Here is a 24,396-nt window from a genome sequence, read left to right as displayed (position 1 = left end):
ACTAAACAAAACTGCTTTGGGGTTGCAGAATGACAAAAGAACATCTGGAAAACAGTTGATTCTTTTTACTCCTTACATAATTTGGGGATAAAGGGAATAGGTAAATGGATCTCTTTTCAATTTAATTAAACAGGAAATTGCCCTTAGTGTATGAGGCCCTGACTGACTTGGCAATGTGGTATTCATCCTTAAAAAGACAGCAGAGGGGCAGCTAGGTGGCACAGTGGATAAAGCATTGGCCCTGGATTTAGGAGTACCCAAGTTCAAATCCGGCCTCAGACACTTGACACTTACTAGCTGTGTGACCCTGGGCAAGTCACTTAATCCCCATTGCCCTGCCAAAAAAAAAAAAAAAAAGACAACAGAATTCAAGCCCTTCATAGTATAATTTAGGAAAGTATGGTGACTTGACCGGAGACAAGGAGCTAGCAAAGTGGAAGGCTATGAGTTACTACTAAGTCCTAACTACCTAAGTTCTCTGATTTCAAACCCAGTGCTCTTTCCAATATGCTAAGCATTTTCCTATTCATTTCCTGTAACAACTGCATGAATAGTGTTCATGTAACACTCTTCTAAGCAGAGAAGGAAATACAAATTAGTATAACTAAAATGATCTCTGACATTCAGGATCTTACAATCTAGTACACAAGATATATGTATTTAGTATATTACATACACACATTTGTGCATGGTTTGTCTGAAAGAGATCTGGAGGGTTCAGTGCAAGCTCATTAAGAGCCAGCTGTGTGGTATGACACCCAAAAAAGTTCATGCGATCTTGGGTTGCATTAATAGAAGCATCGCTTCCAGGGATAGGGAGGGGATAGTTCCACTGTCCCATGCCCTGGTTATATCACCTCAAAAGTACTGCATTCAGTTATGGGTACCATAGTTTAGAAAGGACTCTAATAAGTGGGGGAGTGTTTAGAGAAGGATATTCAGGATATAAGGCCCTTGAATCTATTTCATATAAGGATTGGTTAAAGGAACTCGTTTTTTAGCCTAGAAAAAAAAAAGAATAACATGCCAGATATCCAAGTGGCTATCAGGTAGAAGAGGGATCAAGTTTTGTCTGTTTGGCCCCATGAGCAGGACCTAGGAGGAGTGACTGGAATTTGCAGAGGCTTGTTTAAGCTTTTCGTAAGGAAAACAAATCTTACAAACTACAGCCAACTTGAAGTGGAATCGCTGCCTCGGAAGGCAGAGGAGGGAGCTTGAAGATTAGGCTATTATTCTTTGGTTATGAGTAGGAATGGGTGGTCTCTGAGGTCCCTTCACTCTGAAATTCTGTGATTCTATGATAGATCTATATTAAAATATGTACACATGCATGGTAAGAACTTAAGTAACACAAAACAACACCATGTTGTGGTCATGCTTTTGTCATGTGGTAGGAAGAAAAGCCAGACTATAAGGATTTAGGAGAGTGGGAAGTGAGGAAATGGAGATATCTATTAAAAGACATCATCTAAAGAATTTTGGCAGTGAAAGAGAAAAAAGATGGGTCAGTAGGTGGATGGGCTACAGTCAATCAATCAATAAGGCATTAAGTGCCTACTATGTGCCAGACCCAATGCCAGATGCTAGGAAATCAAATACAAAAATGGAACAATCCCTATTCAAAGAAGCTAGTAGGGATGGGAAAGTCTTTTTTTTTTTTTGTACACAGTGGGGGGTGGGGTGGGGGCTGGGATCTTTGAAAAGGCCTGAGCATGCTCTAAGCAGATAGGAAGGAGCCAGCTGAAAGAGAAAAATTAAAGATGCATGAATGAGAAAAGACGACTGCTGGAGCAAGGATCTAAAGGTAGAAGTAGAAGGGAATGACACAATGAAAGCCATTAGTGGAATTGGCCTAAGTGAAAAAGAGTAATACTTTTTCTCATAGGGAAGATAGGGAAAGAAAGGATGCTGCTGAGTTTGGAGGAATACAAAAGGAGAACTAAGGAAGCTCACATCAGATGGTTTTAATCTTATCAGTAAAGGAGGCTAAGAAATGATTCAATGCTTCTGGAGCCCCGGTCTCAGAAATGTTCCATCTTAATTTCTGTTAATAGATAGGAGATATTTAGACATCTTGGTTTTGAGTTTGAAGGCAAGAAAACTATGCTTTGAAAATTCTGTTAATTCTTTAGACCCTATAGTTCAGAGTTCTTACTATTAGGGCTGATGTAAATGCATTAGTGTATTTTATCAGAAAATTCCAATTCCCAGAGCCAAAAGATTAATATATTTTCCATGAATATTAATGTGGATGCTGGTATTCATAGTTATAGACTCATATTGTTAGAGCTAGAAGGAAGCTTAGAGATTAACTTATACAACCCTCTCATTTCATAAAGGAAGAAACTGAGGTCCTAAGACACTAAGGGACTTGTCAAGGTCAAAGCAAAATGGTAGTAGGATGGAGACTATTTCCATCCATCACCTTAGTATTCTAGCCTTGGCTCTATTGACTAAAAAAGTATTGGTTGGATCCTTGTCTTATGCCAACCCACTACAAATCACTTTCCTCATTTATATTTGAGCAGGAAAAACAAGTTATTCACTAATCATTGCAGGTAGACATCTGCAGACACATACACAAAATGTAGTCCAAGGGAGCCATGACTGGATGTTTTAACATAAACATTCTATGCTGACTTTTTCCTCTTGGCTTATCTTTTACTTTAGTTATTGCTTAAATTGATTTATATTTACCTAATTCCTTAATATTACCAAGATTTCAAATGAGTAAAAGGGCAATTATAAAGTCATCCTTCAAACTTGATCGTAGTGTACTTAGTGAAAAGCATTGATGTGAAAGGACCTTGGTTTCAATTTCAGCTTGTCAATGTATTACCCAGATGGTCCTGAGTAAGTCACTTTACCTCTATAAAACTCTAAGTCACTAATATCTTTAAAACATCAGGTTTGAGTTAGATTGCCAGCACTACTACTTATGGTTGTAAAACCTGAACTTTTTATGCTTTGGCAAGGGCTAGGAGAAGGTTAGAATGTTAATTGCATTTTCAACTGGCTACTGTGCTATTAGTGTCATTGTGTTTACAAATTTTTCTTTCATCAATTTATAGTTGACAGTAACATAGAAAGGTTTAAAAATAAATTGGAGATCCTTATACTGTCACAATTCTATAATTATCTACTAAGTTGTCTCCTGGAATTCACATAAATCAATGATTCAACCCAATATACATCCAAAATACTATCCAACGGATACCCTACAGGCTGGGCTCCTCTGTCCTTTCAACCAATATTAGTCATTCCTTCCTTCTTAATTCTGTTTAGGCTCTTCCTCCTAAATGAAATTTAATTGAAATGTAATGATTGGAATGGCGCTACCTGCTGGAGACTTACTGTAGGAAAGCTCCACCATGAGGAGAAGGCGCCTGAGGGCAAGCCATGCGGCTTTTCTTTGGCCTCAGGAAGTGATGTTTGCTTGTGGGAGGAAGAAGGGGCGAGGCTGGCTCTCTCTCTCTTTCTCTCTTTCCTGAGGGCTCTGGTGGAGAGTATAGCTAAAGATGTACTCTCCCTTTGATAGATAGATGAATCTAGGCCTTTCTCTCTCTCTTCACCAAATTCTTATTCTCCTTAATAAATACTCAAAGTCTAACTCTTGCTAAAGCTTATAATTTATTGGCAACCACTCATTAGATATTTTAGACAGACTAGCTAGAATTTTAGCCCCTTACACATGTTCAGTGACCCTCTTAGTGAATGTAAGGTAGGATATGGACAGGAGCTGCACAAACAAGGCAGGCATGGATGAGCTATGATTTGTATCATGGGAGGTAATGTCCTCTGAGTATCTGAGCAGTAGTAATCACCAAGTACTTTCCTATCTCAAGAATCCATTATGTTGCTAGTATAGGTACTTCCTTCACTGGTACAGATGGCAACCACATTAAGTGACAATCCTCTTTAGTTAATTGTGGCAGTTTAAGCATGTGTATCTATAGATCTAGCTAGCTAGCTATGAGCTATTATTTTATAAGTATGGGGAACTTCTGGTATAGAAACTCCCTTTACCAATGGCAATTCAATTATAATTTAGAATCTTAGCTGCATGAAGCATTGATCACAGTCATACATCTAATGGTTTAGGTCAGAATCGGACTTGCATGGAGGTCTTTATGATCTTTCTGTAGGGCCAAGGCAGGGCCTCTATTCACTATGTCATGCTGCCACTTATTTAAGGACAGGATGTTATGGTAGACAGTGAGCAACCTTAGAATAAGGATGGCCTGGGTTTGCCAGTTCTGACACATACTGGTGAGGTCATTTATCCCCGGGGGAGGGGGGGGTCATTTAACCTCCCAGTACTCTAGCAATTCTCTAATACTGCAAGCAGCTTAGAAGGTGTCAATCTACATTGCTTGAAGCAGTTTCCTCCCTAAGTAATGACAGATCCAGTCCCTATCCTATACTTATATATATAAATATGTTTCCTTCAAGACAATGTTGGCTTCTGGAGGGCAGGGGCTATTTCTTTTTTGTCTCTGTCTCCCACGTGACTAACATAGCAATACATACTTAATAACAACTTGCTGATTGATGACTATATAAATAATCAGTACTAATGCTCCTTATATATTATCAGTCCCATTTCAAACTCTTTTAGAATCCTTCCATGTTGAAGATGAGGGTAACAGAACCTGAAATGACTTTAAACAAAACAGATCCACTAGTATTCAACATTAAAATTTTTGCATGACTTACCGCGATCATTTGAGCTACATAACTTTCAGGTCCAGTGTATTCAGTTGGGTCTTTAACTTTCACCAGAACTATGAAGTATAAATAATGCCACATATTGTGTTCAGACTTAATGTGCTCCTCAAATGATACAGTTTTATTATCAAACTTGTCTCTCTCAAGTCCTGAAAAATGCACAAAAGATGAAAAATGGATAACCTGTAGTTTAAGCAATATAGCTCTTAAAAATAAATTTTGTGAAATATACATACATATAATTACCATAATTAAAAACAACACAACTATTTTGTATTAATGTGGCACTTAAAATTTTACAACTTTAGAGTAAATAATACAAATGACCTCCAAAGTAAAGAGACATTGATACTTGTGAATCTTACACCTGAAATTTCTTTTCATGGGTTATTATTTTTTATCAGCATATGTCATTTATAGTTTTTACTAAGCAAAATATCTTCAAAAAGCATACATGGGGGCAGTTAGGTGGCACAGTGGATAAAGCACTGGCTCTAGATTCAGGAGGACCTGAGTTCAAATCCTGCCTCAGACACTTGACACTTACTAGCTGTGTGACCCTGGGCAAGTCACTTAACCCTCACTGCCCCGCCAAAAAAAAAAAAACCATATATGCCGCTTCAAGGTAATTTTTAGACTATGGTTATATAAAAGATGGCATAGTAGAGAAAGGAAACAAGTTTAAAATAAAGATACATCAACACTAATGAACAATGTCATTTTATCCAGGATTAGGAAGCGTCCTTAATCTTCAGGTTAGCTGAAAATTTGTTCTTTTACCAGGTGACAGAAAGTAGGTATCTGAGAGAAAAATGTAAGCTATTTGTAGTTAGCAAAATGAAATTGACTATATTGCAAAGGTCTAGCTTTAACTATAATAGGAATTAGAAACTTATCCAGCACACCAGAATATTGTTCTCCAGGCACTTTCAGTAAAAGTTGTACTATTTTCAAAGTACATTTTTAGATCCAAGAAGGATACTAGGAATAGGAACTAAATAGTAAGACTACTTTTAAAAAGTTGAACACTGGAAAGGAGTGAAGGGAGCTAAAAACAAAAATATATACAGAAAAAAAGATTGAATTTCCAAAGAAAATGGAATATTGAGATTCAATACAGTTTTCCATTTGGATAGTGGGGACACCTCCAAGCAACTGATTCTAATCTTCATTCTGCTATCTAGTTTTCTACATGAACCCTAGAAAACTTACTGGATTTCTCTGGATTTCATTTGCCTTATTTGAAAAAAGAAAGAATAAAACACTTCATAGACATGTAGAAGACTCATTAAATAATAAATGAACAACATTATAAAGATTGTTATACAGTATAAAACTTGAATTAAAGTCAATAAGCACTAATTAAGTGCCTACTATGAGACATACCATGTTACAGTAAATGGAGAGATGACTTGGAGTCAGAATGACCTGGTTACCTTTAATCTACATTGTATGTGTCTCACATGTACCTATTTTTATCTATTAGAATATAAATTTCTTGAAGCAAGATTCTGTTTTCTGCCTTTCTTTATATTCCTGACACATGGTAGGTACTTAATAAATGAATGTTGATTGATTGCTTATGCTCATGTCCCTCCTCTGATACATACACACTGTGTAATCCTGGACAAGCGATTAACCCCTTCAGTGTCCCAGGCAACTCTTTAAGACTGTGTTGCGGAGTGGTTGCTAAATCTACATTAGTGGACTGAGCTTTCTCACCAGGTTGTTCCCTAAACCAATTAAACCATAGATCTGGTGGAGGGTGGAGGAAGAGCATACTGGAGATATAAAGAAAAACGAAACAGTCGCTGCTTTCAAAGATTTTATATTGTATTAGATAACATATCCAACTAAAGTCAACTAAATCTGTGTTAAGCACTTAGTGTATACTAGATGAAAATAAAAGTCTTGTTCAATGAAGATTATCCCCTTAATTTCATTAGATTTCTCTGTATGGAAAACATGGAATGTGAGTGGCTAGTGCTAGAACACTTGACCATCTTACTAACATGAATATTTTCTTATAGCAATTTTCATTATTATAGAATTCAAGATCTACACATGTGGACGATTTAATAATAAGAGTTAATATTTATATGGCACTTACTAGGTGCTAGGCACTCTGCTATTCTTTACAATTATTATCTCATTTGATCCTCACAACAACCCTGGGAGGTAGGAGTTACTATTATCCACATTTTGCATATGAGGAAACTGAGGCAAACAGAGGTTAAGTGACTTGCCCAGGGTCCTCCAGCTAGTAAGTGTCTGAGGCCAGGTTTGAACTCAGGTCTTCCTATCTCTAAGCCCAGCACTCTATCCACTGCACCACCCAGTTGCCTTAATTAAGATAGCATAAGAATATGGCTTTCTTCTCATTTAGGTAACTGTTTGGCAAATCTGTAGATGTGTACAGACTGGTGCTGAGGTACAGGGAAAGAAGGGTTAACTGAGGTTGAGAAATGTTTTTTTCTGGAATCCTACCTGTATATGATTAGTTGATTTCTTATAGGACAGATATCTGATGATAGCAAATCAGATAAAATCAAAAAATAATTATTGATAGGAGTTAAATAAAACTATCCCTTTTTGTATGTCATCAAATTCATTGTTCACATCATGGTTCTATAAAAGCTGGTATACTGTAGTACTTTTCTTAGTGACCTCTCAAGCTCCAGTTATTTAGAAAAATATTCATATGATAAACAAAATTCTTTTCTATGCTCGATTCAACTATCACTCTGCTAAGTAGTTCTCTGAAGACTCCCTTCTGAGTCAAATGTGCACATGTGACAATTGTCTTCAAATGAGACAAGCCCTATTTACTCTATCATTGCACTCATTATACCTTTTCTAACTGTGAACTTTGGCCAATCATTTCATGGGAGAACTTCTGTCTCCTTGCTTTTCATATTATATAATCTCTCTTTAATTAGTACTTATGTATCAGCTCTTTCAGGATGCTCTCTGAATAATTCCATCCATTCTGAAACATATTTTCACAACTCTTAAGGCATTCTTAGCTCCAATATCTTTCTTGTAATTGTTATTTTTAGAGAAGTTACAAATAAATAAAAAGATAGGAACATATGTACTGTACTTTAATACTATTTTAGAGCAAATCTGGAGTTATCTGGAGATATTTAAATATACAAAGCATCACATTTGCTCATACTCATTTATATTGAGATGCTTATTTCTCTTATTTCTACTTTTAGAGTAAGGCCTTTTAAGCATAGGGACCCTGCCTGATATTTACTGTTTTTTGACACACTGAGCATGTATGCTTACATTTATTCATTAAATAAATATTTATTGAAAGACTTTTATATGCAATACACTGTTCTAGACATTGTGGGGAATCTTCAATCCAGCATCTAGCCCCTGCCTCTGCCTCTGGTCACCAAGCTACTTGACTACCAAGCCAGTACAAGACCAAAGATTTAGTTCCACCCCTTTTCTCTTCCCCCCACCCCAACCACCAAAGGGAGAAAATAAAAATTATAATAATAATCATAACAATAGCATTCATATAGCTTTTACAATTTTTCAAAGCACTTTACATTTTATCTCATTTGCTCAACAACCTTGTTAAGATAGGTGCTGTTGGGGCAGCTAGATGGCGCAGTGGATAGAGAACCAGCCCTGGAGTCAGGAGTACCTGAGTTCAAATCCGGCCTCAGACACTTAACACTTACTAGCTGTGTGACCCTGGGCAAGTCACTTAACCCCAACTGCCTCACTTTAAAAAAAAAAAAGATAGGTGCTATTAATATCACCATTTTATAAATGAGGAAACTGAGGCTGACATTCTATTTATCCTATATGTATGCATTTGTAAATTTGTTTTCTCCCCCATTAAATCATGAGCTCTTTAAGAGAATAAATTATCTTTTGCCTCTTTTTATATTTCCAGCCCTTAACAGAGTGCCTGGCACATAATACACACTAATAATTGTTTGTCGAGTGACCAATTAACCACTTTTTCCTCTTAGATATTCTCTCTTTCCTGGGTTCTTGTGATAGTGATGTTTTCTGGTCCTACTTCTATAAGTCTAACTAATATTTTCAGGATTATCTGCCGGATCATCATATATTTCATTCCCCCTATGCATAGGTATACTCTAGGGTTCTGTCCTGGACCACCTTCTCTAAGTGATTTCATCAGATTAACATCAGTTCAACTATTATCTCTATCAGATGACTTTCAGATTTGCATACTGAGTCCTAATCTCCCTAGTGACCTCTAGTACTGAATCTCCACCTGCCTTCTAGCTGTCACCAGATGGGTATCACATAAGTTTCTCAAACTCAACAGGTCCAATCAGATCTCATTATCCACTCCCCCCCCCCAACCTGTTAGTCTTCCTAATATCCCTATTTCTGTCTAGAGTACCAGTGTTCCTCCAGTCACCTAGATTCTCAACCTAGAAATCAAACTTTACTCTTCCTTTTCCTTCACTCCTCCTATCCAATCCATTGTCAAATCTTGTAAATTCTCCCTTCACAATATTTTTCTTTTACCTCCTTTCTATCCACACCACACCCAACATAATTAAAGCCTTAAATGACTAAATTAGTATCCCTGCACTCAGCCTCTCCTCTCTTCAGTCCATTTTCACAAAGCTGCCAGATTGATATCCATAAAGTACAGGTTTTACAATGTCACTCCCCTTCTCAAAATGCTTCCATGGCTCCCCATGGTCTCTTGGATAAAACAGCAAGTGTTCTTTTTGGTATTCAAAGCCCTTCACAATCTGACTCCTACCTTTCCTTCCAGGTTTATTACATATTGCTGGCCCTTATGCATTTTACATTCTAGCCAAACTGGTCTACTTCTTATTGTCTGTACGTGGCACTATCTCAGGGCTGGCAATGCTCTCATTCTTCCCTTTTGCCTTATAGTACCTGGTGTTCTTTTTGTACCATGTCCTACAAGATGCCTGTCCTGGTTCTTGCCATTTTGAGTTCTCCTTTCCTGAAATTGCTCTGTTAACCTGTGTCCATGTTGTTTTCCTCCAATAGAATATAAGCTTTCTTAGGGCAGGGACTGGTTCATTTTTGTCTTTTTACTCTAGCAGCTATCAGAGTGTCTACCACATAGTAGGTACCTAATAAATGCTTGCTGAGTTTAATTGAATCCAAATACACACATATGAGTGTAGATACATATGTCCACATATGTGGAACATGTACAATACATATATACATTCCTGATACACTGTATATATGTGTATACATGTATGTGTGTAAACATGTTTATACAGTGCATGTTCCCATTATATGTGTACATGACCATGCACAAGTTCATATGTGTGTGTATAAATTTACATATACATATATCTATCTCTAAGAGGTTCCTACTTAGAGTTTTCCTTACATGGGAATCATAAGATTTTAGATCAGGACCAAAGAGATCACCTAGCTCTTTGAGAGATAAGTAAACAGAAGTACAGAGATTAAGTGACTAGTAGATGATCATATAGGTGGCAGATGACAAAGTCAGGGTACAATCTATATTATTCAACCACAAATTCAGTGCTCTTTCCCTTTGATCACATTGCTTCTAAGAGATGTTCATAACATACTGCAACAAGAGCCAGTAGGTGACAAATGCCATATAAATGCTGTTTGCCAGGTCCTTGCAGGATTCCAAAGAAGAGTTCCCTTCCTGATAGAATGATTAGAAAAGAGGTCCTGAAAGACATGAGAGTTAGGGCTTGGGGAGAGTTAGGATTTTGATGGGATGACAGGGTGAGATTGAAGTAAGGGAATTCTAAACTAAAAGCATGGTAAATACAATGGCAAAGAGGTGACATACAAATAAATTCTGAAGGAGAGGGAAGTATGTGACAAAAGAAATATTTTGAGGGAGAGCATAGGAAGCTGAAGAGCTCATTCACTTTATCTTTTCAGTTAAAAAAAAAGAAAGTTTGAAAAAGGTATGAATGGGATTAAGAACCTGAATAAAGCATTATTGTTGGTATTGATCAGTTATGTTCAACTTTTCAAGATCCCATTTGGGATTTTCTTGGTAAAGATACTGGGGTAGTTTGCCATTTTCTTCTTCAGCTCATTTTACAGATGAGGAAACAGAGGCAAACAGGGTTAAGTGACTTTTCCAAGGTCATAAGCTAGTAAGTGTTGGGGGCCAGATTTAAACTCAGGAAGATGAGTCTTTCTGATTCCAAGCCCCGTCCTCTATCCACTGTGTCACTCGGTTCTGTCACCTACTCTGAATAAGGTAGAAAAAGACTAAAATGTATGCTGGGAGAATGTGGTAAGGATTAAATGAGATGAGCAAAAGAATTGCTGGATAGTACTAAAGGCCTAGCTGATATTATACAATATGAATTTTTAGTGGATTCATGGTTAAAGGGCTAGCCTTAGAGCTAGAAAGATCTGGGTTCAAAACTCATCCTTGACATATCTTTGTGACCCTGAGAAAATCACTCAACTTCTTTGCTATAGGCAATCTTATAAGCCTAGGAACTGAATTGCATTAATATATGGAGTTCCCAAAACTAATGAAATTATAGGTCTAGAGTACCACCAATCCCTATAACAATTGCCATAGCTTCACAACTTCTCTAGCAGTTTCTGGAATCCTGGAATATAGACAGAATGACAGAGGAAACCATGATATCAAAGAATATCAAGGTTTAGTAAGGAATTCTAAGTTAGAGAACATCATTGAAATTTCTGGCCATAAGGTCCAGAATAAGCAGAGAGGGAAGTAAAACTGATAGGGGACTGATTTACTGAGAGTATATAGATAGATGTCAAGGAACTAAGGTATAAGATAAGAGGGAAGGGCAGGTTCAGCAGCAGTGTGGTTGTGAAGGAGATGGAAGGTAAGGCAGGTAATGGTGAAAGACAGAGAACTGTATATTTGAATTCTTGGAAGCAGACACCAGTAGAAACCAAAATGTCATTTTAGGGACTTAAATCTAACTAAATGTAACACAAATCACTCAGGTATTTAACTGATACATTAATACATTAAAACTTTTCATACTTGTCATTAATGAATTATACCCTAAAGCCAAAGGATCATACAAATTGTACAATACTAACTATACTAATAGGGAGATTGAGATTCATTCCTATTTATGGAGAATAGAAATTTCAGTCTCAGTTACCTAAACCCTGCCAAGACTTGAGTGTAAAGTCATTTTTTCAAATCAGCATGATAAATGATCATGTCTCTATCCAGACAGTCTTGCTGAGTGGCTTCTTCATCTATTATTTTTATATCTTGGAAACACATACCACAGATGAAGCAGGTTGTCTTTAGAATTTCCTCCTTCTTCTGTTTTTCACTTCTGAGATCAGCAAATGTATCAATGATAACACCAAAAATCAAGTTCAGAACAATGATGATGACAATGAAATAGAAAAGGAGGTCATAAACCACTCTAGCAGCAAACAAGGGTTCCTGAAACAAAGACAGTATTTTAAGGTGAGTGATTATCAGTCAAGTCAAGGTTCCAGGCTGTACATAAAATACATGGCAAATCTGGGTGTGGTTTTTTTCCTTAAAGAGGATGGTGAGTTTTTCAGATATCCATATTATTGTTTTATTTCTTTTTAACTTGAAGTTTTATTCCTTCAAATGAAGTAATTCTGTCTTTTTTTGTAATTCTTTTTAAAAATATACAATTAGTACCTGACTCCTTTACCAAGGTGGTTTTACCTTTTGTATTTGATGCTCACTTTTAATTATCAGGTTCAAATGTCAGCGTCCAGTGAATGAATATTTCTCACTACTTTGATCTGATTCCCTGTAAACCTTTTGATCAGAGACTACATTCTTTTTTTTTTTTTAAGTGAGGCAATTGAGGTTAAGTGACTTGCCCAGGGTCACACAGCTAGTAAGTATTAAGTGTCTGAGGCCGGATTTGAACTCAGGTACTCCTGACTCCAGGGCCGGTTCTCTATCCACTGCGCCACCTAGCTGCCCCCAGAGACTACATTCTTGTTCCAATATTACATTGAAGGAATAACCTGGCTTAAAGTTTATTTCCAATGGAGGAAATATTTTTTTTCCATTTCCAAATATATTTCCACCCCACACACAGTGTGCTATATGTACTAAAAGAGATTTTAAAAGACAGAGAGGAAAAAACAATTACACAAAACCAACACATGAACTGAGTTTTGACATTATTAGTAATATTTCACTAGGGACCATAGTCCCTAACTTCTTTTTTTTTTTTTTTGGTAAGGCAATTGGGGTTAAGTGACTTGCCTAGGGTCACACAGCTAGTAAGTGTTAAGTGTCTGAGGCCGGATTTGAACTCAGGTACTCCAGAATCCAGGGCCGGTGCTTTATCCACTGCGCCACCTAGCTGCCCCCGGCAAACTTCTTTAAAGAATTAAGTGGAGGAGTACATTATCTCGAGTTTTTTGGAGTTAGAAAACAAATAAAACTGGAAAAAATTAAAAGCATTATATAAGAATTAAATTTTAAAAAGAACTTGTTGTTTGTCCTTCATTCTTGAAGAGGACCATGACATCAGGATAATATCATGACTTCCAGTGAATTGGATTTAAGTGAGGGAGGGCTGTGCAAGGCCACCAATCTCACTCTCTTCCCTAGAGCCATCTGAGCCCAATGTTAAGATATACATCAGCATGACTGGAGATGGCCCCAGATGTTTAAGACAATTGGGGTTGGGGGCGGCTAGGTGGCGCAGTGGATAAAGCACCGGCCCTGGATTTAGGAGTACCTGAGTTCAAATCCAGCCTCAGACACTTGACACTTACTAGCTGTATGACCCTGGGCAAGTCACTTAACCCCCATTGCCCCGCAAACAAACAAAAAAGACAATTGGGGTTAAGTGACTTGCCCAGGATCACACAGCTACTAAGTGTAGAAGGTGACATTTGAACTTAGATCCTCCTAACTTCAGGGCCAGTGCTCTATCCACTGTGCCACCTAGCTGCCTCAAATAAAAGAACTATTAGCAAAAAAAAAAAAAAACCCAATAAAAAAAGAACTATTAAAATGTTAAAGCTTAAATATCTCTCAAAGATCATACAACTCAATCCCCATAGTTTAGACAAGAGCAGTGTTGTATACTGGACACCAGTTGTATTAAAGAACAAAAACTATCAGTCATAATTTCCTAAACATAATATACAAATCTAATAAGGAAACATTTCTCAAATCCTATGTTAAAAAGATGAAGGCATCTTCACATTTTTAAAAGATCAATGTTTCATAGTATCTGCCAGCAAAATTTTTAAAATTACTACATAAACTGGCTTTTATTTGCCTTTTAATAACAACTTAAGGGGCAGCTAGGTGGCACAGTAGATAATACACTGGCCCTGGATTCAGGAGGACCTGAGTTCAAATCAGACCTCAGACACTTGACACTAGCTGTGTGACCCTGGGCAAGTCACTTAACCCCAACTGCCTCACCAAAAAAATAAATAAATAACAACTTAAATTTACATGCAGTTTAGGTTTTACAAAGTTTTCTCATTGAGACCTATGAAGTAGGTTTCACTAGCATTTTCATTACCATCACTGTTCTACTCACTCACTTCACAGATTAAAAATATGATACTCAGATATTAAATAACTTGCCCAGAGACATATAGTAGTAAGTTTCAGAGCTAGAATTTAAACCCAGGTTTTCAAATGGAAACATCATACTACTTTCCTCTTCTTTAAAGAAATCTAACACTACATCTACATAAGAATTATAAAATTAAACTTCAAACTGAATTAAACAATCAAATCTGACACAATGAAATTAGTTATCTGATTTATACAATATTGTTTTCATTCAATTGACCAGTTATTTTAATTAAGTAAATTAACTGCTTATTTTGTTGTTCATGTAGATAGATCTATTTCAAACATCTTTTATGAATTTCCCTCTATCCATCTTTATAGAACAATGAAAATAGTTTTCCCCTTGTTCTTTTATGAATTTCCCTCTATCCATTTTTATACAACAATGAAAATATTTTTCCCCTTGTAAGATGTTTCTATACATAGTGTAACTGACTTCGGATGGAAAAAAAAACAAAACTATTTAAGTCTTTTCTATGTATTATAGAAATTGATATGTGATCATGAGTTACACAGGATTCACTTTGTACTTTCCCATACACTTACATCTTTAGAAGGTTTTCTCAGAACATCTCCCACACCACCACCGTTCCTCAGGCCTTGGTTTAACACAGTAACAATGCACATCAGGAGTGTGTCACATGTCCGTTCTAACCCATCTTCATCATCTTCCTCAACTACAAAAGCAAATATATTTAACAATGAAAATAAAATATTTTCAATATATCATCTACATGTTTTCTAAGAACTGTACTACGTACAGCAATTTTACAATACAATTTTAGTGGCACTGTTGCATTTTTAAGTCACACACATTATTAATTTTAACTACAGTAGCAGGCACTTTGCATATGGACCAACAAGAACATACTGACCACTTGGCACATATATAATATTGAAAGGGTTTCCCAACCCTCCCTTCTAAAGGAAATTAAAAGCTGAAAGGGAAAAATAATGTAATAAAGTAAGAGTCAGTGTATGTAATTAAGGGCTGACCGAGAGTGAATTCTCTAACATTGCCTGCTCATTTGTATCTTCTTGTCTAATTGGCTAAATTTCTTAGCTATTTGCTTTGCCAGTTGGTTCTCAATTATCTGTCATTCAGTTTTGACTTAGAAATATAGTTCTTTATCTGGCAGATTCTAGGAAACTGGGTGGGTGAAATAAAAGCATATACCATGAAAGAAATATCTCAAGACTCCAATATTTTAAAAATAAAAACAGAAAAAAATCATATACTTTATACTACATTTTTCTATTTATGTAAAATCATCATGTATGATGATTCTTAGTGATTTAGATTTTAAAATGGATATCATTTATGAAAACTATTATTTCCTTTATGAAATAAATAGAACAGCAGCTAAGTAGTTATTTGAAATTACGTCACATTAGCCTATAATGTTAGGGCAGGGTTTCTTAATCTGGACCCAGTAACTTTAAAAAATATTTTGATAACTATATTTGAATATAATTGTTTTCTTTGTAATCCTGTGTTTTATGCATTTAATAACATTATTCTGAAAAGGGATCCATAGTCTTCACCAGATTGACAAAGGGGTCAAGGACACAAAACAGGTTAAGGATCCCTGCTCCACATAAACCATCATATCATCTTCATCCTCCTCATTTTCAATTCCAGATCTATCTCATTATTTGTTACTAAAATATCTATTGATGTTCCTCTTTGGGGACTATATATCCAACTATATGCCACAATCTAGGCAATAAATATTTTTGTTTTTGTTTTTTGGTGGGGCAATGGGGATTAAGTGACTTGCCCAAGGTCAAACAGCTAGTAAGTCAAGTGCCTGAGACTAGCTTTGAACTCAGGTCTTTCTGAATCCAGGGCCTGTGCTTTATCCATTGTACCACCTAGCTGCCCTGCAATAAATATTTTTCATCCACTTGGGTTTTCTTGTGTAGAGTTATGGTTCTCATTTGAGAGACTGAGCATTGTTCTGCAACTGAACAAATACTCAGCAAAGTGCTGTTTTCAAAATGGAAGCAATTTGGCAGGTTTCACCTTCTATAGGGAATCTCCAAGGGTGCACTGATTACCCTTATTTTAATGTTTTTCAATTTATCAATGCAGTGCTCAGAACTGAACATAATATTTTTGGTGAAGTTCGCTCACCCAGCCACCCTATTTCAGACCCTATCACCTCTTGCTTAGATTATTGTAATAGCCTCAATTGATCTCACTGCTTCAAGCCTTTTTTTATACCAATCTTCTACATAACTGCCAACATTTTCTGAAACTAGGTCTGTCACCCCCTACTCAAAAAACCCCAGTGGCTCTCTTGCTTGGAGGAAAATATAAATTCCTTTGATATTTGAGGCTCTTCACAACTGGGCACATTCCTACCTTTCGAATAATCTCATACTCTATGACTCTCTATGCTGGACTACATCCAGCAATTCTAGCCAATGTGTTGTTTCATGCACATAACACTACATCTACCATCTCTGTGCCTTTGCAAAGGGTGCTCCCATGCCTGGAACACTTTCCCTCTTCACCTCCGATGCTTATTTTCAAGACTTAGCTCAAATGGTCCTTTCTATACAGGTCAGCCACTTGAACTTTTCTGTCTAAGTTTACACTCTTCTTCTTTGGATCATGTAGATACATGTTGTTCCACCTCCTCTCCCCCACCTCCCATCAATGGTATGCAAGATCCTTGAGGAAAGGGACTGCTTTTGCCTTTTTCTGTATCCCTAGTGCTTAACAGTGTCTGGCACTTATTAAGCACTTGATAAATGCATATTGATTTTTTGATTAATTGACCAGTGTGAAGAACTAGGAATAGCAAATATGCAAATAAATATAAGCTTGATATAAGCTTCTTAACAATTACAGCTATTCAAATGAAAGAGACGGCATTAAGAGGTAGTAGGTTCCCTCTCACTAGAGGAGGTATTCAAATAAAGGTTAAATGACCATTTGTTGGATGGATTGTGGGTATTCCTTTTCAGAGGATGAGTTGGACTAGATGACAATTTATATACCTTCCAAATATGGAATTATATGATTTTGTGATTCTGTGATTATTCCTTATTGCAAATGATTTCCATCCATTAAACTTCTGTAGGGAATGTTGATCATTGATGTGATGTCTCTTTCCCATTTTTAGCATAAACAGTTGATTTAAATAGGTCAGGCTAGTGTTGTCTTTATTCACTATATTTACTTAAAATTTTTGCTATTCTGATATAGTATTGATTTTGATCTTTGCTCTAATAAGTCAACTTATTTGTCTTACTACACAAATCATTCATAAATTACTCTTACATCAGTATTCAGTTGTTTTTTATCTGTTAAAAATTAACAAATTTCCGAAATAAATTTCATTTGTGATGTTATTTGATGCATCACATATCTATTTCTTCCTGACTTTTCTCAAATATTTACAATATATAATCATGAGGCTTCTATGTAGTCTAGAAGTCCTTGACTTCTTTTTTTTTCTTACTCCTTCAACATATGTTTTTTTTTTAATCTTCCAACTTTTGCACTGAAGTCACTGGGCATTAAATTATATCATTATTTAATTTGAAGTGTCTGATCAAATACTTTGTATAATTTTTTTCCTCCTTAATTCTTTGAAACATATATTGGCACATAAGTGGGAATTAATTTCATGGTAGTCTTTTCTTAAATGTTTATCAGCTAGTGACATAACCAAATTCCCCATGAAGTAATTTTTCTTTTTGCCTTTATATGCTTGATGAAACAAGCTACTTCAATTTTTTTATTTATGTCTCCAAGTGGAAACTGTAAATTATAATGCCACTTAGCAGCAACATCCTTAGAAATTCTAATTTATTTATAGTGACTATATCAAGATTTATATAGATCTTTTTCCAGTAGTATAATGTACTCTTTTGTCACTGGACAAGGATGCCATATTTAGAATCCTAGTAATTTGATGTTCATAGATGGTGTGTAAAAATCAAAATTCTTAGTATCTTCTGTCCTTTTTGCTCCTGCCACTACAAGAAGGAAAGAGGCAGATGGGATTCAGAGAGATTTAAGTCATATTCCTGCTTGTTTAAATCTTTGTTAAATGTGTTTGTGAGTCTCTTGTGTTAAATAGTTGTTATCAAAGAAATAAATAGATGTCTTATACCTGATTTACATTGCACATTAAATAACTTTCTATTCCCATTTGGGGAGGTCCTAGACATGAAATAAGACTAACTTTAAGGTAATTTTCACCCCAGGGCTCTGGGATGGGAGTATGATTGCCATTAAGACTGAAGAATTAGTAAAGTAACAAGTAGCAAGCTAAGGGATGACTATCCAACATCCTTCTCCTTGAGAACCTCTGAGAAATGTAACCTCAACTTCTATACCTCAGTCCTACACCAGGATGACTAGAGGTATGTTAGAAAACATCTTTTTATATGTAGACTCTCTTCACTATTCCATTCAGGTTTTAGCACAAATCAGGTTATATGAAAATACTCACTGGATAATCTGATAAAAAAAATTTCAAAGAAAGTGCAGGGCATGTTCAAGGACAGAAAGTAGTCCATAGAGAACAGATTCGAAGTGTAGAATAAGCATTAATAGAGATGCAAAAAAAAGAATCAGTGAAACATTTTTTAATGTGCAGAAAATTTCAAAAGGAGACCTAGAGTATTTGTTTACCACCTTGTAATATTTTTATTAAAAAAAATACAAATAGCAGAAATTTAGAGTTTAACTTATTTGTCTAGGGTATACAGCTGCTAAGCATCTGAGACATCATTTGAATTCAAGACTTTCTGACTCCATTTCCAACACTCAACCCATTGGATTATGATGAAATTACTAAACTCACCACCACGCTGCTAACTCAAGCCTTGATTGACACTACCTCCCTCAGCTTCTTCTCCCCTGTTTGGTGGGCTGAAAGGAAGACTACTAAACTCCTCCCAATGCCTTCCCTTATAGAGGGAAAAAACTGGACTCTCAAATCACTCTACTTTACATCTGCTATCCTGCCTGGTTTCAGCTCCATAGAACATGATGCCCTGCACCAGGTATCCCCACATGTCCCATCCTTCCACCCCTCTCTTGCCTCCTTTGGTGTGCTGTCTCCACTTTTAGATTGTAAACTCCTGGAGGGAAAGGGCCATCTTTCTTTTATAAATTGTATCCACAGTAGTTAGCAAAGTGCTTGGCACATAGTATGTATTTAATGTTTATTGGAATTGAAATGGAAATGTTTATATATGTTGATGATTGTTAAGTTACACTAATTTTTTTCTTAAAAAGGAAACAAATGTACATTTTAGGATAATGAAGTAAGTTTTTAAAATAACCTTGTTTACTCTAAGATATCACCTCATACATATCAGAGTGACTAATATGACAAAAAAGGAAAATGTTGGATGTTGGAGGGGGATGTAAGACTGGGACACTAATCCACATTGGTGGAGTGGTGAACTGGTCCAACTATGCTAGAAGGCAATTTGGAACTATGCCCAAAGGGCTATAAAACTCTGTATACCCTTTGATTCAGCAACTACTGTTGGTTTATATTCCAAAGATATTCATAAAAAGAGAAAAAACATATTTGTACAAAAATATTTATAGAAGCTCTTTTATAAATTGTATCCACAGTAGTTAGCAAAGTGCCTTTCAATTCACAATGCACAATAGTGCACATAATTTTTTCTAGTTTATAATAATAATAATAATAGAAATTTATAAAGTGTTTTAAGAAGTACAAAACACATTATATAAATTATCTTGTTTTATCCTCCCTGCAACCCTGGGAGGTAAGCACTACAGATATTATTATTATCCATTTACCAAGATGAGAAACTGAAGCACTAAGAAATTAAGTGACTTGACCACGGTCTTACAAATGATAAGTTCTAGAAGCATGTTTTGAACTCGGGACTGACTCCAAACTCAAGTACTCTTTCTATGTTGCCTCTCTTTATGATAAACTATAATAATAAATAGGGATAAGATACTTCATGCAAGGCAAGAATAAATAATACAATGTAGCAACTACAGAATATTTTTCCCTAATCTAGGACTTCTAGGAAACTTAAACATTGGCCACCAAAAATAATGGCATTTAATAAATAACAATTCCATGAGTATGTGATTAGCTAACATAGATTTCAGAGAAGCTCAGAAAACAATTGTCATTAACATACTATAACAGCATGAATGGAATTGTAAATTCCTTCTTTGATAGTCTAAAACTTTTGTTAGAAGCAATTCATTATAGAATTGATTCAAATCATTTATAACCACAAGAAAAGAAAATCACTGGACACCTGGTAGGAAATCAAAATGAATAATGGTGTTAATCTTGGGTTTTTTAAATTTTTCAATCTTTTCTATCAAAGCAAAACACTAAAACATTAATGCATTTTTGTGTTCCCTTCTCCCTTATACACAATTTGTTTTCAAGCTGAAAATTATCTTGATGATGGCCAATTCTTCCACAGCTTTGAAAACTTCCTCAGAAGTAGACTTTGTTCTTTTTCCAAGAAGAAAGAATGAACAATAGCAAAAGACATAAAATTAAAGTTTTATTTTATAGATAGTTGTCAAGTACAGTGAAAATTTTCTGACCATAAGCTTAACCTTAACCCGCAGAAATCATCCCTAGGAGCTGATGGCTCAGTCTCCAGATCAGAACAAGTTTGAGGCTTTCTTCAAAAAGCCTGATTGCTTATGCGCCTCTCCGCCTCCACCACCCCCCTCGCCCCCGCCCCACCTCCCTCCCTCCCTCTCTCTCTCTCTCTCTCTCTCTCTCTCTCTCTCTCTCTCTCTCTCTCTCTTTAGTGGTTTTGTGATATGGCCCCTATGTGTTCAAAACACACACTAGGGTCTTCAAATTTACTCACTAGGGTTTGTAAATTAAATTTTAATATTGATCTTATATAAAGACATTTCTGAATGAGATGTTTTATAAAAGACTTTAGCTTCCATTGTACTTTTAAGCCAATGACAGATACTATAGGTGGCAAAAAACTAACAAATTAGGTCCATCTATTTATGTTTCTATTATAAATGAATTTTATTGACACTATATCGAACACCAAAAGAGTAAAGTGATCCCTAAACAACCAGTCACCAGTTCAAATTCCCCAATCCCACCTCCAACTGTTTGAAATGTCATAGCTACCCAGGAAAAGCAATGGCCTCATTCTCCTGTTTCTCTTGTCAGGGAATCTGTCCTTTTGAAGCCACTGGATTACTTACCTTGGAAGCCCTCTTCAGTGAGGGGGTAAGATGTGTGTGATTTCATCACTAGGACATGAAGTGACCCAGAGTAGGGAAGGGTATCTGTTCCTGGCATTCCTATTTGTTACTTGTATTTTTTCACATAGTAAAATGAACAATTAGATTCTAGAAGGCTGAGTACTATACTTCATGGGCATTATGGGTTAAATAGGCTTTTTGGGGGCTGACCTAAGAACACAATCTCCATTTTAACAGTCTGATTGACATCATATAATTTAACCCAGAGGTGAGAAAACTGTCCAAAATCACACATCTGTTTTCCAATACAGGAATGGTTTGTGGTTATGATACAAGTGAGGCACAACGGAATGGCAAGGTATAATGGTTGTTGCTGTTACTGTTCATCCATGTTGGCAACAAAATTATGCATTTCAATCCATTCTGCACCAGCTGAATCTATGAGACTAAGTAAATGTGCACAGGAATGCATTCTACTTTCAGTGAAGGAGTACTGGGAACCAACTGAACTGTTCTGCTTCACCAGACAGGTATACATATAGCTGTCAGTAAAGCTGTAATTTCCAATGCTTTTCCTGTGTAAGATCCCATTGCTTGTTTTCAATACCTATAGCCCTGTTCTCTGTACATTTCTTTTTTGTTGTTGTTTGTTTTGGTTTGGTTTTTTTTGTGTGTTTTTTTTTAGTGAGGCAATTGGGGTTAAGTGACTTGCCCAGGGTCACACAGCTAGTAAGTGTTAAGTGTCTGAGGCCAGACCTGAACTCAGGTCCTCCTGACTCCAGGGCCGGTGCTCTATCCACTGTGCCACCTAGCTGCCCCCTCTGTACATTTCTAATTATTAGAGCAAGAAAGTATTCCAAATCCTGTTAAATAATGATAATATCTTACATTTGTCTGGGCACCTTATAGTTTTAAAAGCAGTCAGATAAATCATCTAATTTGATCATCACAATATATAAGCAGAGTACATATTATATCCATTTTACTGATGAGTCCGTCGATCCTCAGGGATACTCCTCCATTTCACTTTGTGATTGATACACACACACACACACACACACACACACACACACACACACACACACACACACACACACACACATTAGCGTGTTTTCTTCAACATTAGAATTTGAGATCCTTGAGGGCAAAGACACATTTTTTGCTCTTCATCATATCTACAATGATCAGTATAGCATGTTTAATAAATGGTTGTGGATTAGCTGACCAAAATCCAGGTATTAAAAACTTCTGGCTTTCTCAAATTACCTTTCAGTGATCCCCTTGCCTATCCAGTTGGGTCTTTTTCCCTTCAACAATATGTATTACCATCCCCTTCCCATCTTTGATGTCCAACCTAGTAATCTAGTTATTTTATATGGTAGATACTGGGCTGGGTATGAAATATCTAAACAATGATAGAAAAGATGGTTGGCTAAATGCCTTCTTTACCCTAAATTTTGCCACAAAATGCCCAAAGTCACCCATATTCTTGTTTTCTTAGCTGTAGAAGTACCCTTTGTATACCTAAACATCTATTATCATCTACTTGATAAAACTGGAAAGCTATCTCAGATAAATTATAGGTTAAATCAACTTTTTAAGCTAACCAGTAACCATAATTTCATCAGCTGCTACTTTTCCCCTGGGGTCAAAAGGGAAGAATCTATCCTGTCTCCTTTCCGATAGTCCTTCATTTGCTGGAGGAAGGTCTAAAGTCTGCTGACTTCTGCCTCTTCTGTTACTCTTTTCCTCACTTCCTACACTTTAACACATCATAAAATAACTACACTATCACCCTATAAGAGTTAATAATATTCATCATGTAAATACAAATTCAGAGATATCAAGTTCTTTTTTTATACAAGTCCTCCCTTCTACTAACCTGAACTTGAAATTGGTATTGTAGGTGAACAATTCTCCTTAGCACATGCTCCCATGATCGAAGTTAGGGTCATTGTAGGAACTTCAGTACTACCTGTCATAATAGAAAACAGAAAATGGTAAAGAGACAAAAGTAACCAATTGATATCTAACTCTACATAGATTATATTGGTGTATATGTAGAACAGATCTCAACATCTTTTCCCCAAAAACCCATCATTCTCCTGAACCTCACTATTACTGTCGAGAGCACTGTTATTCTTCCAGTTATCTAGATCATCATTCTCAGTCATTATCACCTCTTTACTCTCACTGATCTCATTTCACATATCGAATCAATTGACAAGTCTTGTAATTTCTATCTTTAAACATCTTTCCCTTAGTCCTCTTTTCTCCATTCACACAGTCCCCCCTTTCCCTCCCCCACCCCAATTTAGGCATTCATCTCCTCTCATTTGGACTATTATAAAAGCATTCTAATTGTTCTCATTGCTTCAAGTCTTTCCCCATTCCAACCCATTCTCCAACATAGCTCTTGAAGTAATTTTCCTAAAGTATAAGTCTAATAACTCAATTAGTCAAAAAGTATTTATTAAACACTAACTATGTGCCAGGTACTGTGCTAAGCACATTTAATTCTAGTGGCTCCCTATTACCCCCATGATCGAATATAAAGTGCTTTCTTTAGCATTTGAGCTCTTCATACCACGGCCTCTTCCTACTTTTCCAATCTTTTTATACTTTACTTCACATACTCTACCATCAAGTTAAACTAACTTACTTATTATTCCTCCCACATGAGGCTCCATTGTCCATATTCCTGCCTTCACATCACCTGTCTTCCAAACCTGGAATACTCTCTCTCCTCACCTTTACCTGGCAGAATCCCTGGCTTCCTTCAAAATTCAGTCAATGCCACCTTCTGCAGGAGGCTTCATTGAGTCATCCTAGCTGCTGGAGCCATCTAGTCTAAGTTTGC

At 36.3% G+C, this 24,396-nt stretch overlaps 1 protein-coding gene across 1 annotated transcript in view; it reads right to left on the bottom strand.

The window, feature by feature from the left end:
* The window catches only part of ITPR2 (inositol 1,4,5-trisphosphate receptor type 2), a 511,835-nt gene that overhangs the window by 50,934 nt on the left and 436,505 nt on the right, over nt 1–24,396 (bottom strand). Inside the window, exons 52-55 of the mRNA XM_043966319.1 lie at nt 23,419–23,511; nt 14,867–14,997; nt 12,004–12,169; nt 4,717–4,877 (exon numbers count right to left, since the gene is read on the bottom strand). Coding sequence (XP_043822254.1) covers nt 4,717–4,877; nt 12,004–12,169; nt 14,867–14,997; nt 23,419–23,511 — 551 coding nt within the window. The remainder of the gene's footprint in view (nt 1–4,716; nt 4,878–12,003; nt 12,170–14,866; nt 14,998–23,418; nt 23,512–24,396) is intronic.

The sequence above is a fragment of the Dromiciops gliroides genome, chromosome 5 (assembly GCF_019393635.1).
Source record: "Dromiciops gliroides isolate mDroGli1 chromosome 5, mDroGli1.pri, whole genome shotgun sequence".
In the NCBI taxonomy this organism is placed as follows: Eukaryota; Metazoa; Chordata; class Mammalia; order Microbiotheria; family Microbiotheriidae; genus Dromiciops; species Dromiciops gliroides.
This window is presented reverse-complemented; position numbering and strand designations above follow the sequence as displayed.